At 56.7% G+C, this 19,334-nt stretch overlaps 1 protein-coding gene across 3 annotated transcripts in view; it reads right to left on the reverse strand.

Moving 5' to 3' along the window:
* CYTH1 (cytohesin 1) overlaps positions 1-19,334 on the reverse strand; it is an 80,268-nt gene that overhangs the window by 16,271 nt on the left and 44,663 nt on the right. For 2 of the 3 annotated variants that reach the window (XM_086688191.1, XM_086688190.1), the window contains exons 2-7: positions 4,553-4,635; positions 2,964-3,028; positions 1,346-1,412; positions 936-1,054; positions 539-619; positions 18-130 (exon numbers count right to left, since the gene is read on the reverse strand). In XM_086688191.1, coding sequence (XP_086544317.1) covers positions 18-130; positions 539-619; positions 936-1,054; positions 1,346-1,412; positions 2,964-3,028; positions 4,553-4,635 — 528 coding nt within the window. Of the gene's footprint in view, positions 1-17; positions 131-538; positions 620-935; positions 1,055-1,345; positions 1,413-2,963; positions 3,029-4,552; positions 4,636-14,228; positions 14,579-19,334 lie in introns of those variants that run through there. The other variant, XM_086688192.1, reaches the window with a different exon arrangement.

Consider the following 19,334-nt stretch of genomic DNA (forward strand, 5'->3'; position numbering starts at 1 on the left):
GAGCGGGACTGCCCTACCTGTGGACTGGAACACGCCGTTATTGCACCGGCAGTATCGCTGGGCGAACGCCTCCATCATGCGGTCGATCTTCTGGGCCTCTCCCGGCAGCCGGAAGCTCCACAGGAACTGCCTGAGTGGCGAGGACGGGCTGCGTCACTGGGCGGGGCCCGGGGAGACCCCCCGCCTTCCGCAGGTACGGCTGTTAACACTCCCCGTGGATTTGAATCCCAAGGGACGGAGGGAAACCTGCTGGCTGCTAGCTTCTGAAGTGCGGCAACCACTGACTTCCTACCCTAAGACGGGGAATCAAAGGGTTTTCCAAGCCGAAAATTAGAAAAAAAATTCACGGGGCGCCTGGGTGGCTCAGTCGCGTAAGCGTCCGACTCCGGCTCCGGTCACGATCTCACAGCTCGTGGGTTCGAGCCCTGCGCTGGGCTCTGTGCTGACAGCTCAGAGCCTGGAATCTGCTTCCGATTCTGTGTCTCCCTCTCTCTGTGCCCCTCCCACCTTCTGGGGCGCCCTCCTCAAACTCACTCACCGTAACGCTTGGACAAGGTTAAGGTCAGTGAACTCATGTAACTCCACAAACGCGTGAAGAACCTGGATATTAAACTCGTCTCTATCAAGAGAAACAAAAGATGCGGGGGGTGGGGGGGAGCGGAAGTCAGGCACCGACTCTGAGAATCAGGCCGTCCCCAGCCAGGCAGTGTTCCATGCTGAGTGCCACGGTCCCGCGGGCTCCGCACACACGGCAAGGAAGGAGCCACGTCCCTCTGTCCCCACGCCTCCGCGACGCCAGCCACTATTCCCCAGAAGAACCCTCTCCGTGCCAGTGTGGCTACCGCTGGCGTAGGACAAGACTCTCTTCAAGGACTCAGAGCCTCCCGGAACTCCTGACCTACCCACTCTGCCACAGGTGTCTCTCCAGGCCTTACCTCTCCCCCAGGTAGTCACCAATGGCTGTCTTGTTGAGGCCTTCCCCTTTGTACAAGAACTGGGCGAGGTCCTCGCAAGCGTTCTTCAGCAGGTCGTTCTCTATCAAGAACTGGATCCCCTAGAAAAGGCAGCACAGACGCCAACGACGCTCACCCAGGAAACATCCAGAAAGGAGGCGGAAGGGCAGACAAGAGCGGGTGTGGGCACTCTGGACACACGGGAAGTGTCTAATAAGTACGCGGCGGCTGACACACGGGGTCGGGGGAGCCCCCTGAGGAGCCACGGCTTAGCGCGGACCACGTGACACGTGCTCTACAGAAGGGCAGGGAGCTGGGACGGGGGCCGCGGAACTCTACCGAGCGCTGCAGAGACCCCGTCGTAGAGCCCGCGGGCTCCGGCAGCACCTCACCTTTTTAGGGTCCATGTTAAACTTCTTCCTGCCCATGGCCACCTGCTTGTTCCTCTGCATGTTCTTCCTGAAAAACAACCAGCACGGCCGTGTGGGTGCGCCAGGCGGTCGGGAAGTTCTGAGGGACCGCCATCGTCCCCACCTGCATCCGTCGGCCGGCTCACAGGGATTTCTGAAAACCCTACCCAGGGAAGCACGGGCCCACGTAGGTCTCAGCGTGGCAGGTCGGCTGGAATCGTGACCCTGACGCCACGTTCATTTGCTCCTTCTACCCCACCCGTTTCCTTTTTTTTTAACGTGACTTTTAAAGAAACTTCATTAAGGTCGCATGTACACATCATACGATAAACCCAACTTAACTGTACATTCGAACGACTTCTCGTAAGCTCACGGGGCGGTGCAACCATCACCATAACCAGCCGTAGAGCATTTTCACCACCGGCAAGGGTGCGCTGTGTGAGCTCATCGTGCGTTACCTCCCTCCGCCCGTCCCTTGGCCCACGGGACAAAGGCCCGTGGCCTGCAGCCGCCTCCCGTTGGCACCGTGTGACGTCAGAGCGCAGGAAGCACTCCCACACACGCCTTTTTCTGCGCACGCGTTCATCTCCCTCGAATGAACAGCGGGGCGCCGACCTGCCGGCCACGGCACGGGCGTCAGCCTCACGTTACAAGAAAGTGCCACGCCCGTCTCCCCACGGCCACGCGACTCTATCCCCAGCGCTCGCCGACACCAGGGACCCCCGGCCCACTCTCATCTGGGCCGTCTTCTCGTTACTGATTAGCACGTGTTCCACATACACATTCTAGAGGCAAATCCTATTTCAGACACGCGTATTGCAAATGTTTCTCCTGGTCTGTGGCTTACCTAGTCCTTTCTTTTCACAGCATCTTTAAGAGCACAAGCTTTAAATTTTGACGAACCCTAATTTATCCGCTGCTTTAAAGCTACAAATTTTTGTAATGGCAAGTAAGAAGGTTATAATCCCAAAGTGACAACACGGGGCCTGAAAGTGATGAGCTGGCCACTTTCTGCAGAACGTGGGTTACACTAATCTCTAATGGCACCTCCCACACCCGCTTAAAATAACAAAATCAGATGGTCTTAGGAAGCCAGACAGGGGACTTAGGCTTAGAAAAATACAGACGTGTAGTGAGTTAGACACAGCCCCGTTATCGCATTAAGTACTTAGAAAACGGTCTGGGAACCCCATTCAAAATTAAACTCTGGAGTCACTGACGCTTCACGTGGTTAACCTGCAAACGCTCCTTGTGTGGCGCTACAATGTCCTGTCTACGCGCTCTCCTCCTTGGAAATGGTGCAGGCAGCCTTAAGCTTTTCCTTGGCACAAAGGGAAAACAGAAACTCTAAAATGCCAACACCACGGACAACGAGGGAAGAAACGGCAGTGACCACAGTCATTTAAGGGCTATTTCAGGCTTTGGGGGCCTTCGGGGTTCTCTGGCTCCACCCCTGCACCCTGCAGTGATGTGGAAAGCCCCCATGGTCAGAGCCCCCGCACTGAAGGACCCCAGGGGGTGCGTGTGCTTACTGGGGACCGAGGACAGAAAGTGCACTTTCTCCGTCCGTGTGCCGCAAGCAGGGGCTGGACAGACTCACCTTTCTTCTGTGGACCCCAGGGTTTCGATTTCATTAGCCACGTCTGCTATCTCATCCTTCAGCCTCTACAAAACAGACAGCCCGGAATTACCAGGAGGGCCTGGCGTATCTCCTAGAACTCCCCCCAACCAAAACAAGAGCAAATAAACCAAAACGAAATAAAGACAAACCAGGGAAAAAAAAAAAAAAAAAAAAAAAAACCTTAACGTGGAAACAGACAGTGGGAAGTTCATCTATTCGACAAATATTTATGGCGCTCCTGCCAGGAAGGAAGCGTTCCAGGGAACCAAAGGTGAGCAAGACGGCCCCTGACCTCGAGGAGCTCACGGTCTAGGACAGAACTTCCAGTCGTGTGCACTGTGCAAAACACAGCCTTCCCACTGAGACACGGCAGCCCGGAGACAGCCTCTCGGAGCCCAGCAGGTGTCGGGAGACTCGGGAAGAGCTGCCCAAACGCCCAGGCTGCGGGGCCGGGGGTGCCTGGCCCGGGCCGACACTGCCGCCAAGCGGCCGGCAGGGGGATCGTCCGTCCCACGCTCCGGCCTTTGCAAGGCAGGCAAGCAGACCCTCGAACTGGACGGGCTGGCTGGACGGGCGCGGTGAAGGGGGCTCTGAGTGAACATCTGCTCAGACTTCCCGGCATTTATCAGTGAAACAGGAATCCGAGAATTTGCGCAGATGATCAAAGATACTGAAACCGACACCGTGAGCAAGTCTTTCCTCTCCATACTGGGCAGCTCTGGGGTCACAGGGTGTGTCCCCTCCCCGCCCTCCCCTCTCCCGAGCTCCCTGCCCCGAGGGCTAAAAGAGCCCAGCCAATGGCTTCTATGACTTACTTCTTTTTTTTTTTTTTTAATTTTTTTTTTTTTTAACGTTTATTTTTGAGACAGAGAGAGACAGAGCATGAGCAGGGGAGGGTCAGAGAGAGAGGGAGACACAGAATCTGAAACAGGATCCAGGCTCTGAGCTGTCAGCACAGAGCCCGACGCGGGGCTCAAACTCACGGACCGTGAGATCATGACCTGAGCTGAAGTCGGCCGCTTAACCGACTGAGCCACCCAGGCGCCCCTATGACTTACTTCTACAAAGTGTGGCGGTTACAGCTTGGAAACACTCTGGTGAAGCAGCCATGGCTGCCTAGGCGTCTCCTAGGGACCCGCAGCCACGCTAAGTCCCGGGTGAGCAGGACCTCATTCAACCCTCACAGCAACCTATCAACCGCATCTTCGTTGTCAAGTTCAAAGAGCCCGGATCCTTGTGTCTGAGTCACTCCTCCAGAAAGAGGCAGCGCCAGAACCAGACGCGGGTCCGGGCCTGACCTGAGGTCGGTGTTCCAAGCACCTGAGCCTCACCCACACCCCACGCGGCAGCGCGGGCTCCACTTGGGGGTCACCTAGGACGGCGGACCGGCCGGGCGGGGCCTTCCCAACCCCTCGAAGAGTCTACTTTGTCATGGGCGGAGCCAAAGTGACCATCAGTAACGAGGCTCGGCCCCGGGCCGGTGGGGGGGGTCAACTCCCGACACCTGGTGAGGAGGCTCTGGGAAGGACACCTGTCACACCGCACGTGTCACTGCTGGCACCGCCTACCTGAATGTCGGCCAGCAGCTCCTGCTTTCTCCGCCGGATGTTCTCCAGCTCCTGACGCTCCTCTGCTGTCAGGTCACTGGGAACTACAAGAAAGGAGGGAAATGTTACTAAGAAAGCTTTGTCACCAAAAATAAACAGACTCCAGAGACCACAAAAGGACAAGGACACCACGGCAGCAGCGAGAAGCCCGTTTTGGAAACGGGGACAGCTCTGGCTCCCGTTCGTTCGTTCACCGGCTTCACCAAAGGAAGAGAGCACCCCGATGAGAGAGCCGCTCTGCTCCACGAGCACTTGCCATGGAAACGAGAGGGAAAAGGCGGCCTGAGGTCAGATGAGGTTGGCCAGGGATGAAAGGACTGTCAGCCGAGCCCTGGCCATCTTCAGCCCTTACAGCGGGGGCACGTCAGGCCCCGGTGAGCCAGCCTCTCGAGGCCTCGGCCCCCTCGCCGGGCCCACCCCGAACCCTGAACCGCTTTTGTGACACCCTTAAGTGGGGGGGGGGGGGGCAGCGGCTGCGAAACCACGTGAACGCTTCGGTGCCATTGCTGGAGGGGGAGGGGACGGATTACACACGTACAGAGGAAAAAAATCTAGATGGATGTACCCCCCACGGAGTGCTTAACTCTGAGGACTGGGTCACGGAGACTTTTCTCGCTGCTTTATGCCCTTCCGGTTGAGTATGGTGTTTTTAGACTTATTTGGAGAGAGAAAAGGAGAGAGAGAACCCCAAGCAGGCTCTGTGCTGTCAGCGCAGGGACCAACGTGGGGCTCGATCCCAAGAACCGTGAGATCATGACCCGGGATGAAACCAAGAGTCAGAGGCTACACCGACTGAGCCACCCAGGCGCTCCTGTTTGAATATGTTTCAGTAAGCTCTCATCCTGAGAACAAAGTACCGAATTCACAGGCACGGCTCTCCCCACGAAGCACCTCTTCCTCTGAGCCCGCCTCTCCTCGCCCGTAAGCACAGGGACGCGGGACGCAAGCCCGCAGGTGACCCTTCTGAAGGCGCCGCGAAAGCCACACGGTCCGTGGGGAAAACGACCACTGGCAGCGGGAAAACCTGGGCTCAGATCCCGGCGCCAGCCCACCCCACGCCGACTAGGGTCGCTTTACGCAAGTCACGTGGCCTGTTCGGGCCACACGCTGTCACCAGCAGAGCAGGCGCACACCCTCACCCGCTTCATCGGGCTGCCGCACGCACGGAGTCCAACAGAGAGAGTGCCTCGCGCCCCGCCTGGCGTTTGGTGGGAGCTGGAAGGTGGCGGCTTCTGCTTCCTCTGGGACAAGAGCGAAAGGCCCCCCTGTGGCCTGACGCAGGCGCCAGCGCTCGGATGCCTGCACACTCACGCAGGCGCCGAAACGCGTCAGAGCCACACCACGTGGTACAGGAGCCACGGGCCACACGCGGCTACGAAGCACCTGAGATGTGACTGGACCAGTCTGAGATGGACGGTGGGCATAGACTTTACACAGAGAGGGAAAGATCTCTCTGACAACGGCTGATGTCGATTACACACTGAACTCGTAACTTGATGAATAAAAGATTCTAAGTGGCTCTCACGTGGGCTACTAGAAAGTAACGCTGCATACGCAGCTCATATTACGTTTCTTTTTGTGTTTAATGTTCATTTATTTATTTTGACAGAGAGAAAGAGAGCAGGAGTGAGTCAAGCATAAGCCGGGAAGGGGCAGAAAGAGAGGGAGAGAGAGACTCCCCAGCAGGCTCCGCACAGTCAGCGCGACCGTGACCTGAGCCAAAACCGAGAGTCGGAGCTCAACCGACCGAGCCACCCAGGTGCCCCTACGGCGTGTATGTTTCTCCCGGACAGCACGCAGCTGGAAGAGCAGCCCTGCTTGAAAGCGTAGGACCCACGACTCTCTTTCGAACTGTGACACCGAAACTTTACGGCACGCAGGGGCCAGTTCCCTTCCCCAAACGTTTCATGAAAATCACGGAAGACAACACAAGAGGGTAGAAGCAGCGCACACAACAACGATACCCACAGCACAGGTAACTTAGCTCCATTAGGTAAGCTGGCTTTTCGTTTTTCTACCCAGCTTTCCCCCACCCTTGTCCAGAAGTGCCCAAATTTTAAACTTCCCCAAGACGCACTGAAAAACGCACTTGCCATCACGACCCGATCTTCTCCACACACGACGGTATCACAACCATGCCTTCCCCATGCGAAGCCCACTGACGCCATCATTTTACCCTTCGTTTTCTTAACGGTGGCCGTGAGGTCACAGCAGAACTAATGCACGGGGTCCCACTAACGCTAGAGGCTGCAGGATTCCGGCGGACCCCCGAAACCCAGGCTGGGTCACCCTCCAGGAGTGGCCTCGCTGTGTCCCTGAGAGCCCCGAGGGGGTGGTCCCCTGTGAGTCACACAGATCAGCTCTAGTCAGAGCCAACCCTACTTTGAGAGACCACACAAAAGGCGAAACACAGATCCTCCCTTCTAGAGAAAAGCAGGCTTTAAAGGAGTTCGTGCTAACGTTTCTGGATTTCACAGAGCAGATTTCCTAATCCACGAGGACCGGAAGGTCCCTTTAAGAAACAATTTCCGGAGGTCCTGGAACACAAACATTCGTTCTAACATAACAGGTTTTGAAAATTTGAGGCAACAGTTCGTTTTTAATAGCCGTTCCATGGGGGAGAATCATCAGGCTTTGACTCTGAAGCCAGAGACGGCTTAATCAGATCAGCGAGTCCCTGCCCAGGCGGAGGCAAGACTAAGTCCTCAGAATGAGGCTGACGAAAACCAGAACCATCGTGTAGAAAATTTGTATCTCAAGAGCGCTGTGCGCCCCGAGAAACCGATTTTTCTCGTTCCACATGGAAACTCTCTGTGGCTGCTCTGTTTCCAGAACCTCAGCACCCAGCCGTTCTGGGTGAACGCTCACACACGACCGTTTCTCTAGAAGGCCACCGTCTAGTTTCTGTGCTCTAAATTCAGAATGTGCTGCTGGCCCTCCCCCTTCCAAGGTACTATTTTAGAAACAGTAAAGGCATTTTTACAAAGCTATAAACCTACAACATCAAAGACTACGGGGAGAGGGGCCACTGGCAGAAGAGATTTCAACAAACTTCTGGGACAGAGCAAGCAGAGTGCCGACCCCTTCTGGAAGGCCTACTCCGCGTGCCCACCACTGCCACGTCCACAGCACCCCCCGCACACCGAAGATCTTGCACACGTATCCGCCCGAGGCAAAACAGGAGAACTGGGCCAGCAGCTAGGCTGGGGGACCCGGGTGCTGTCCTACAGCAAAGTAGGGCCGCGCCCAGCCGGCCTGAAGCAGACCCCCCCCCCGCCCCCCACCGCTGCACACGAGGCCCACCCCACACGCGGAGCTCGCATCGAACCCGCCCCGTGTCTTTCCTGCACCCACGGAGGCAGCGGAGCCCACGGCCCGAACAAGAAACGGCAAAAGCCCACCCTGGAGCGGAACAAAAGAAAACTTGAAAAGAACAGAAAACCCTGAAAGAGGGACAACGAAAGAACACACTCCTAGAAAATAAACGTATTTTTGTCCCCCCGCCAGAAAAGGGTTACAAGATAAAGGTGAGGTACTCCCGCAGAAGGAAGAGTCAAAGCACTGGAGAACAGCAGAAACGGACTCCGTGTCCTGAGGTCTTTACAAATCCCACAGAGAAACATACGTTGTAAACGTTCAGAAGCTGGAAAACAAATTCAAGAGTTGGAGGATTAAAGAGGATCCTAGAACCTCCGTGAGCAGGAAGGGAAAGGAGGCGTGGCTGGTTCGTGCTGGACCCTGGGAGACGGGAAGGGCTTTCAAGGGTCCACACGGGAACCGCTTTGACCCTGGAATTCTCAGTCAGCGGGGAGGGCAAAATAGAATCATTTCAGACACAGGAGGACTCCACGTTTGTCCCCCCGTGCTCCCTCAGGAGGAGGAAAACGTGTTCACAAGGATGGGGCTCCCTCGGGAGCACACCCCCCCCCCCAACGCAAGGTCAGAATGACCGGATCAGAACAGGAGACCGATGACGGGCTGCGAGAGCCGCACCCCAGAGAAGCAATGGGAAGGCAAGGGAGGGGTCCTGGGCCTTCCCTCCACAGCACCAGGACGATCACTGGAAACAGAGAAAACGACACCGAAGGGGAATCACGAGGCAGCCACGGCTGGCGGCAGGCAGCGGAAGGTAAGGGCAGTCCACTGGACCTGGGCGCTGGGACCGGCTCCCGAGGGGGGAGCCCAGCAGAGCACACGCGGGCTCCGGGCCGAGCCGCAGGAACATCCTCGCGCCGGTGCGGCGTATCCACCGTCACCTTGCGGAGCCGGCCTGCACACACAGCACAAAGGCTAATGGAAATCACGCGGTACCTGCAGCGAAGGCCGGGGGAGGGGCGAACGGAAAGGCAAGGAGGGCGCCAGGCACCTGCTTACAAAAAGCAGCGACAGACCTACAAAGTCGGGAACAAGAAAACGACGTCGGAAACGTGTGAATGGGAGTTCCAAAGGTGAAAATAAAGGAACCAACAAATGGGACAGGGGGAGAGGGAAGAGGAAGAGGACACACGGTGAGAGAGGTCAAGAGACCATCTCTGACGCTGATAAAACAGTCAGCGGGATGAGAGTATTAATATGCATGCGGCAGCACCTACCGGTCGCTGAAAGCCAGAAAAAGTTAATTACTAGCGGCTGCTTCTGGGGAATGGGTCTGGGAAGAGAGAGGGGGGGCCAAGGGCTCCTGAATACTCGCTTAAAAAAAAAAAATACACGTAGGTGCTACTGCATTTTTAAGATGAAGAAAACATCAATCTACGTTACCAGGAAAGACGGGCCTTCCATGTCCTGGTGGTCACAAGGAAGCAGCCTCTGGCTAATCTGCAGTGAGAACGAACAAGACGTTTGTCCACAGGTACTCCGATGCCGTCTCCTGACGTTAACCACAGGCGCTCTAAGCCCCCCTGCATCCCACACTCGGCCACCTTCAATCACAGCACTGCTTCCCTTCTGGTTCAGCAAATCTTCCGAGAACTTTTCTTTCTAAAGGGGGGCAGCTTTAGATCTCATCGCGCTCGTGCAATTGTTCCCGAGGCAAGGAAAACCCCAGCACTTAAGAAAACGGACCACCTGCACTCAGCCTCTCATCAAGGTAACACGCCCCGTTCAGTACAAGCCTTCACCCCCACGTTGCCCACGAGGAAAACAGATGCCGCGGGGGAAAATGCTTCGTGTCACTTAACAGCAAGAAGAATAGAAACCATGGCTGGGGAGCCCAAGGGGTGAGTGACCCAGCCCACCCCGCCCCCGCCCCCGGGTCCGGCGGGCCGCCTGCTGGGCTGGAAAGGAAGACACAGCCACATGCACCCCGAAGAGCATGTATCCACGCCGTGGCTTTCCCTCGAAGCCATGAGGGTTAAACTGTAAAAGATCGGCTGATGGGCCAGATGGCACAGCAACAAACAACTCCTCCCTCCCCCGACTGCCACGTGCTGCAGCCACGCTTCTGTGCCAGGAAGGCGGCTGAGCCCCCCTTCTCTTGAAAAGAAGGGCAACCAGGGAGGCAGCGGCCTGAGCACAAAAGGCGGGGAGCAGAGCGCCTGGGGGTCTGGGGGCCTCGGGAATGATTCCCGCAAAGGTTAATTGACAAGGTGTCCCCCTTACAGCAGGGGGACCGGTCCAGGATGGGCCCTCCCCAGTCCCTCGCAGGGTTCCAATTGAACCAAGGGGATTAAAGTGCCCACAACAACAAGGGGCCATTGTGCTCAGCTGTGAACAGAAAAGCCACACAAGGGAAGCTTCCATTTATTTCTTTATTTCAATGTTGCTCTGCAGATTTTACCAGCAGGCAGAGCCCCTGAGCTGAAATGCGCTCCAACCAGCATACACAAAGGAGGACTGTCTTAAAGGGACAGCTCCCATCGATACGCACATGGCGCAGCCACTGCTCCCCGCTCCGCAGCCGCGGCCGCGAGCAGGTGCCCGGCCATCCGCCATGAAGTTCAACAGAAAAGGCAGCTCTTCAGACGGCAGTCCCTGCTCAGCAGGAGTGCCGGCAGCCGCCCACCCAAGTGGAGGACCCTGTCCTACATCCCCGGGGCGCTAAAGATGTGCTTCCACAGGCCCTCCGGCTGCGCCAGCTCCCTCTGCCCGCCTGTAGAGCACAGCACTTGTCTTCTTTTTCCAATCCTAATCTTCACCCATCTTATATACAGCCCCTGCCTTTCGGTGGCTCAGAAGGGTCCAAATTTAAACCAGCACAGCAGAGAAATGTTTTAAGCAAAGCCAAGAGTCTAGAAAGGCGCTTCCCTTCCCCCCAAGTGTGGAGAAGGTAAACAGACAGGAGAAAACACCCTGGTCCAATCCGCCCCCACCCCGCCCCCAAGCCAGGGGAGCGCAACGTTGTGTCCGGACACAACCCCGCCCTCCAGAGAGCACCGGCACCTGAGGAACCCCAGCTAACCGAAGCCAAACCCTTTACCGACCTGTACGTTTTATGAAACACAAAAACCACATAGCCTCAGAAACCTACGTAAGCCCCACCTAAAGCAGCAGCAGCAGCAAAGTGAAGCATCAAGCTTCCTTACACCCTCTGGAAGCTGCTGCCAGCTCTAGAGAGAACACAGCTATTTACTAACAGCTTTGGGGTTCACGAGTGCCAATCCGGGGAACTGTCCGTGGGAGGAAGGCAGATTCTCTCCCCGCCACAGACCCAAGGCCAGAGGGCCGGTGCTCACAGCCCCCACGCCTGTGCAGACCGTTCCAGCTGGACGCTTCACGCGGCCCCACCCGACGGGGGTGAGTCACCCGGTCTCCCCGGAAATCCCCGAGACTCGCAGTGTGAAGAGTTCAAAAGACGAGAAAGAACTCAGGCATCGGAGATGGACGTGTAGCCAACCTTCACAAAACTCTCAATGCCAAGCTGACACGAGAAACCCCTGGGATCAGATCTAAGACGGGGAGAACACAAGCCAAAATGGCAGCACGACCCAGGGACCGGGCACCATGCGGAGATACGGACCACAGACAGCTGTAATGGTGAAGGGACTTCACTGAGAGCCTCAACTTTACAGATAGGCCTCAGGACGGGGATCAGAGGGCAAGGGGCGGGGGGGGGGGGGGGGCGGAGACGGACGGAGCACACGGACGTGACTGAAGCCGGGAACCCGTGGGCACCCGCGAGCCAACAGCACACGTGATCACGTCACACCTTCACAGGAAGTCTGCCAACTTGAGAAAACCGAGGGCTTTCCTCCCTGCAAGTCGAAACCACGGCAATCCTTTGTAAAAGCGAACACTGCATTGTCACCTCCAAAAGCAAGGGAGTTCTGACACCTGCCCCAACGTGGATGGACCTTGAGGGCAGCACGCTCGGTGAGGTCAGCCAGTCGTGAAAGGCCGCGTGCTGGAGGATCCCAGTTCTGTGAGGTCCCTAGAGCAGCCACATCCACAGAGACAGACAGGACAATGCAGGGGGCAGGGGGCAGGGGGACGTGGTGCTGCTGGGGACAGAGTTTCAGTTTTACGAGACGGAAAACTTCTGAACACTGCTCACACAACGATGCGAGCCGGACCCTACACTTACAACGATAGATGTTATTTTGTGTGCATCGTACCGTGATTAAAGATAAACACACAAGAAGTTAACAGCAATATCCCGACTCCCTCGTTTCTGCTTACTGTGCTCGTCTGCCACGACTGACTCATGACTTCACTTTTGTGTAGAGTGATTTAAAAATGCCTCACTGCCAACTCACGGCCTAGGAGATTTTGAAGGAATGTGCATACACGACGTGGACGGAAAAGAGTTAAACTAGCGTGTGGCTAACATAACTGATACTCAGCAGAGAGGCCCGAGGCACCTGCTAACAGACTAGGAGAAGAGCAGATACGTTAATGATTTTATAACCATATTCTGCATCTTGATAACAGAATTTGGATTTTTTTTAATGTTTGTTTATTTTTGACAGAGAGAGGGACAGAGCATGAGCAGGGGAGGGGCAGAGAGAGAGGGAGACACAGAATCCGAAGCAGGCTCCAGGCTCTGAGCTGTCAGCACAGAGCCTGACGCGGGACTCGAACTCACGGACCGCGAGATCATGACCCGAGCCGGAGTCAGACGCTTAACCGACTGAGCCACCCAGGCGCCCCCATATTCGCATCTTTAAGAAAAACTCTGCTCCCACCCCGGTCGGCTCATCTAACCACCGCCCTAATGACTCAAGCCTCCTTAGTTCCGAAGAGAAGCTATCTGGGCTTGGGGTGGGAGGGGACGCTTGCTGGGGGTTTTCCTCACCTAATTAGTTCTGTGACCTTGGGCAAGCCACCACCTCACCCTGCCCCACGAATGGGCCTGTCATCATCACCGCCCTTCTCCAATGACAGAACAGGTACTGAACAGCCCCACAGACACCTGGCTGGTTCAGTCGGAGGAGCGTGCAACTCTAGGTGCCGGCGTTGTGAGTTTGAGCCCCACACTGGGTGTGGAGATTAGTTAAAAATAAAATCTTAAAAAACAAAACAAAACAAAACACACACAGCCCCATAAACCGTCCTGGGAAAAAACAAGCTATTCTACCATTTACCTTACACACTAAAGGGAATTGACACATTTTATCTAATAAATCCTAGAACTCCAAGACTAGCCAGGCAACCAAAGGGAAAGGAGGTCAAATTTCCAGGCAGGAAAAGGGACGAAGTCATAAAATTGTACCCTAAAAGTTTGCTTGAGAAAAACAAAGTTAACATCTGCTTTCGATAAATGCTAAGAACTAGCAAACAACCGTTTTAAAACCCTCCCCCTTGTCTATAGCCCGGCAGCTAACACGGGATCCAGCTGGAGGACTGCAGAAGGTTCTCGCCTGCATTCAGACGTCCAAGCTCCGTGTGCAGCCTCCGTGTGCAAGGCCGGGTGTGATCACAGAGCAGGGAGCAGAGCCGCACCAGCTCAGCGGGAGAACCATTTTCTCACACTGGCCTCCGTGACGCAGAGGCAGAGCGCTCAGCTCTGGGGGAGCCCTCCAGACACCCCGAGTCACCCGGGCTTGCCCCCCCCCCCATCTCCTGAGGAAGGGGACCGGCCGCAGGCGACCTCCGGCTTGCCCAGCTGCACTGCCACACCCCTTTAGTCCAAAACAGGGGCTCTGTGCAGGTTTTAGGAAGCCGGTTCTCTCTCACTTTACCTGTTCCTAAAACCTATTTGGATGCCACCTCTCTGTAAAACCCTTAATTTTTTGCACACTCAAACATTCTCAGCCGGTCTAACAGCTGCAATGGACCCCGAGGACCAAAGTGAACGTGCAATTCCAACTCCTGGAAGGAGGGCTACCCGGACCCAGGAACGGCTCCACTGGACTCAAAGAATAAAACAGAAACTCACGGGGTGGGTCCAGAGGGGACAGAATCGCCCTGAATCCGTCCCTCTGCTTCCTGCTGTCCTAGCATTTCTCACCTCACCCCGGAGGACCACCGACATCGGTGATGAGCTTCTTCCTGAATCTCAGGCCGAGGGTTTGGACACCTGCCCCCAAGGAGCTAGTGGAAAACCCTAGGTCGGGGGAGCAGAACGCGAGACCACAGGCAGACGTGCGGAGACAGCGGCGCAAGCCAGCCCGGCTGCAAAGCGTGACCGAGCGGGGCCCGGGGTCCGCACACTGGGCGCGACCCCCGCGACGCGCTCACGCACCCCCGCCCGGCCTCTTACCCGAGGCAAGCCCCTCTCCTGCAGCCCCAGCGTCCTGGCAGCGCCCCGGTCAGAGCCTGGGCAGCTCGCAGCTTTCCGCTTCAGAGGCCGCGGAGGGCCGGCACCGCGACCCCATCGTCCCGGGCCCCGGGGAGCTCCCGCAGCCCCGGGCGGACGGAGGGACGGAGCGAGCACGGCATGTGTGACAGCAGCGGAGAGGAGGCGGCGAGGAGACAAAAGCCAAGAAGCAAGCGGAGACCGAGGGCGGAGAGGGAGCGGGTCCCGGCGGGGAAGGCTGGCCTGGACAGAGATGGCCGCACGGAGCTGCCGCCTGGCTGCCACTCGGCGCGTGTGCCGGGGGCTCCTCGCGGGCGGGCGCATTTCCATGAATGTGATTACAGCCGGCCCCTCCTACTACCCCCCACGCGGCCTCCTGGGGGAGGGGTGCGCCGCCAGCTCGCAGGCAGGCTGTGCTTGCTCTTCCCTCCCCCCCCCCCCCCCCCCCCAGGAGCAGAAGGCTGATGGCTGCTTCCCTGGGAGGACGCAGCGCTGCCGTCAGGTGCCCTCTTATCACCGAGCGGACAAACGGAGGGCACCCCCTGAGCAGGCAGTGACGCCGACCAGACCGGGTCCACACGGGCGCGCCGGCCTTCCTGGCGGAGGGGTCACCTCCCACTCGGTCACCAGAGGCTGTAATCTCACATTCCAGCACGTTCTGGATAGGAGGCGTTCGGCAGGTTGAATTCGGGGACAGTGGCTGGGACAGGACACATCACTGCGGCCCGAGAGCTCTCAAACTTCGGACAGCCCGAGGACACCCCAGGAGCACCATGAAAACACACACACTTGGACCCGCGGACCCCAAGACGCGGGCTCCACGTTAGACCAGAACACAGGATGACCCCGGGGCAGCTGTGCACAGGCCACCCGGGGAGAAAATGCTGCCTTTGACTCACAGGGGCAGACACAGGTCTCAAAAGCAAGTGCCAAACAAGGAGAAAAGACGCAAGAGGAACCGTTAAGCACAGATCAGGGCTCTCTGACCCCGGCGGCACTGCTGACCTCCTGGCAGGTCACTCCCCGTCCTGGGGTGTCCAGGGCGATGCTGGGCTGTATCCCTGGCCTGCACCCACTGGACGTCGGAGCGCCCCGCCCCCAGCCCCCTCCAGATGTGACAACCAAACAGGTCTCCAGACGCTGCCCAATGTCCCCCTGAAGGCAAAACCACTGCTCCAGATAAACAACAAGGGAGGGGGGAAAAAAAAACAACCAAAAAACATCCCCACACCCTCCCCTGACTTCTGCTAGGAGGTGCCCCCACCCCCACCCCAGCCCTCGCCACGCTAACGTGGGTTCCCTTCTCTGTGGATTCCTCGTCACCATGACAGGGTCACCAGACCCGACCCAAATATCCCAACTCTGCAGCCCAGCAGAGTTTTTTAAGAAACAGCCATATGAACAGTTTTATTTTTGTGTCAAAATGGCAGTTCTGATCTACAAGAATCATAGCAAGTCTATGAGAAACAAACACGAAAACTATTTATAAACTCTTCGTTTTAGACTGCAAAAGGAAACAAGCTTTCTGCAAAGGCGAAGATGGACCGCCACCCCTCCCCCCCACCCCCGCCCGCGGAGGGTCCGCCGCAGGGGTTTCATCTGCGCAGATGGACCTCATACTGTAAATGTACAACCACAGCTACGTCCCCTTGTTTGCAGCATTACTGATGTTTACAAAAATACACACACACACACAGCAGGTGGCTCCTGACCTCTCCCCTCCCGTGCAAGGCTCACTGCCACCCACCGCCCACTCCTCCTGCTGTGCAGGCAGAGGTCCTACAGCCCGCTTCACCGGCAGCGCGTGAACCTGGACAAAGTTCGGCCTGAATGTGGGCCACGGGCAGCTGGGAGCAGAGGCCACCAGAGTCCATTGCGGCACAAACAAAATGACCCACAAAGTGAGCGGACCGGAAGTCAGACGAAAAAGCCGCCAACGAAAGGCTGCAGCATGGCCCTCCTCAGAAATAAAGAAGACAGATGCTAAAATAAATAGCCCCATGATCAAGGTCATGAAATCACAGTGATCAAAGAAAAAGACCGTTCAAAGGCCAGTAATCTCAGGAAATCTACAAGCAGAGAAAATTAAAAAAAAAAAAAAAAAAAAGGTTTTCTCAGACTGTTAATTCAACAATCTTTTCGAGCCCCGCGTCGGGCTCTGGGCTGACGGCTCAGAGCCTGGAGCCTGTTTCCGATTCTGTGTCTCCCTCTCTCTCTGCCCCTCCCCCGTTCATGCTCTGTCTCTCTCTGTCCCAAAAATAAATAAACGTTGAAAAAAAAAAATTAAAAAAAAAAACAATCTTAAAAAAAAAAAAAGCCCATACCACCCATAAACAAGGCGCCCCACTAGTTACTGTAGAAGATAACAGAGACGCTCAGAGATGCTTTCAGCCCCCCAAGAGCCCCCTTCCTTCTGGAGGAAAAAGAAGCAAGCACGTGCAAACACACACTAGCAACAGGTGCCGTGGGGTCGGGCCCGTGAATGCAGCGGCCAGGCTGCCGGAAGGCTCCGCAAGGGGCCGAGGCCGGAGCCGGGCAGCAGAGGGCACTCCAGGCTGGGCAGAGTGACAGTCGCACGGGGAAAGGGGAGAAAGAACACTCTGGAAACGTGTGGAGAAGCTGGAGTCCCACCGTGTCCTCTGAATGTGACACCAAGACATCTGGACTCTGCTGTTGTTGAGCCGGAGAGAAGCACTTCAGGTGCGGTGAGAAGTGGTGGGGAGGGGCGTCAGAAAGAAAGAGCGGGCTTCTCAGCGGTCACGGTCGCGAAGGGACAGGGACAGGGACACAGGGCGTTTGTCCAGTGCAGTAAAAACCTGGGTTCCGAAGCGGGAGCAAAGAACTGAGTGTCCTCTGCCGCCCCCTAGCGGCTCAGGGCTGCAACTGCAGGCTGACACAGGGCTCCCCCGCGCAGTGCTCACGGCTTGGCTGGCCCTCCGTCCTGCCCTCCCTCCTGCTCTCCCTCGGCCAGCGCCGCCCGGGGCGCACGGAACCGGCCAGTGACCCTTTACCACACGTGCGGGGGAAGGCGGCAGCACTCACTTTACTTGAGCCACAGCTTCTGAGGTGGAGATAAATCACCATCTTTCAATTCATCCAGGCCCCACACGGGTTCATCCTAGGTGTCGAGGCGTGAGGCACGGCAAGTCCCAGCTGACCTGGGCAGCGGCCCCGGGCCCAGCACGCAGAGCACCTGATTCTCCGTCCCCCCCCCCCCCCCCCCGCCCCCGTCTGTGTGACATGGCAGCTGAGGCGTGGAGCTCTTCAACACTTCCGCTCCATTCCTGACCCTTAGAAGTGCTTAACTTTCCTTTAGTAAAAGGGAGAAGCATACATACTTCTTGCCACACATCTGTTCCCACCGGGCAGGGCCTGAAGGTCTCTTAAGAGAGCAGCGCTTTCTACTCTAACCCCAAAGGAGAAAAAACCCGGCTCCCAGAACCACACCCTGACCCTGATCAGAGTCGCTGGGGATCCAGAGAGGGTCTTCTGATTTCTGAGAGAAGCTTCCGAGGGGCTGGAGGCCCGGGACGGGCGGGCGCAGCTGGGACAGGCACGGAGGGCCCAGCCGCGGGGCCGGGCCAAGGGCGTATCCGTCCTGTCCTGAGAGGCTGCTCTCAGAGCCCTCCACCTCCGGCTCTTTGCAGAGCGCACGGCTGAGCCACCGGGAGCCGCGCTGCGGGGAGGAGGGCCACGAGAGGGCCCCAGTGGGTGGGCAAAGCTTAGTTCCACGTTCTTTGCGCTCCGGGACCCTGGGTGGCGCTTCTCCGTCTCCAAAATGAACTGGAGAGGCGATGTGATCCATGAGAGGGTGGGGGGTCTGGCTGTCAATTCCCGACACCAGGGAGGTTTCTGGTGGCCTCCCCTCCAGGACAAACAGATCCTCTCCTGTTGGCCTTTATCCTGGATGGTCTGCTGTGACGGGTTTCTCTGGACAAATTCCTTCCCATCCCCAAGGCCCGCACGGCCACTGCGGCAGGGCCGGCCTCTCACAGCGGCAGGAGAGTCACCAGGAAAACAAAGGAAAACCCCTACAGGAAAAGGTCTCCCCTCAGTATGTAGGTCACGGTTCCTAAAAGTACCTTTACATCAGGGCACCTGGAGTGGGTTGGGCGTCCAACTCTTGATTTCAGCTCAGGTCATGACCTCACAGTTCGTGAGTTCGAGCCCCACGTTGGGCTCTGTGCTTGGGATCCTCTCTCTCCCTCTCTGCCTCTCCCCTGCTCATGCTCTCTCAAAACAAAGAAAGGGAAAAAAAAAAAACCGTATCAGCAAGATTTTTACAGAAACGGTATCAATGAAATAATATCAAAGTCCTTATGAAAATATTTACATTCGGACAGTCCAGAAAAGTACAAAGGAGAAAAAAGATGAAGTTAGAGAGTCGCTCCTGGTGACTGACGCTCACGAGGCTCGGTGACGGGAAGCGGCCCGGGGGACACTCAAGAGAGGCCGACACACCTGGCCACATTTCAAGTCACAGGGTCTCGGGGAGAAAAGACACACTAATATAAGGAAGAGCGGGATTATTCGGACAACGGTGGTGTGGCAATCAGCCAGGCAGCCATTCGGGGGGAGGCTGAGCTGAATGCCTACCTCATTTATATCAAAGTAAATTCTAGCCGAACCAAAGATTTTAATGTAGAAAAAGAAACCATAAAAATTCTAGAATAAAGCACGGATTACTATGGCCATAGTCCTGGAGAGTGTGTTTCCTGCACTGAAACGAAACGCCTGGGTGCAGACGTAAGCAGCCAGGACCACAAACACGCAAGCACGTGGGAGGGTGAACTTCTGTAAGTCCCAAGGACAGGAGCACGAAGACCAGAAAGTCACCGACAAACACAGCGGGCCGAGGACACACAGGCAGACACGAGGAGAAACACACACGTGGCCAACGTGGAGAGATGCCCGAACGCTCCAAAAATTAAAAATTCAAAACACGACAATCAAAACACGAATACCATACTGCTCTCCGTCATTCCGGCAGAAATTAAAATGTCTGACGACACAGGAGACCCTGGCGAGGACGTGGGGGCACACAGGCCAGGGGCGTGTAACCTGGCCCAA

Source organism: Puma concolor, chromosome E1 (assembly GCF_028749965.1).
Source record: "Puma concolor isolate L17-30 chromosome E1, mPumCon1.1.hap2, whole genome shotgun sequence".
In the NCBI taxonomy this organism is placed as follows: domain Eukaryota; kingdom Metazoa; phylum Chordata; class Mammalia; order Carnivora; family Felidae; genus Puma; species Puma concolor.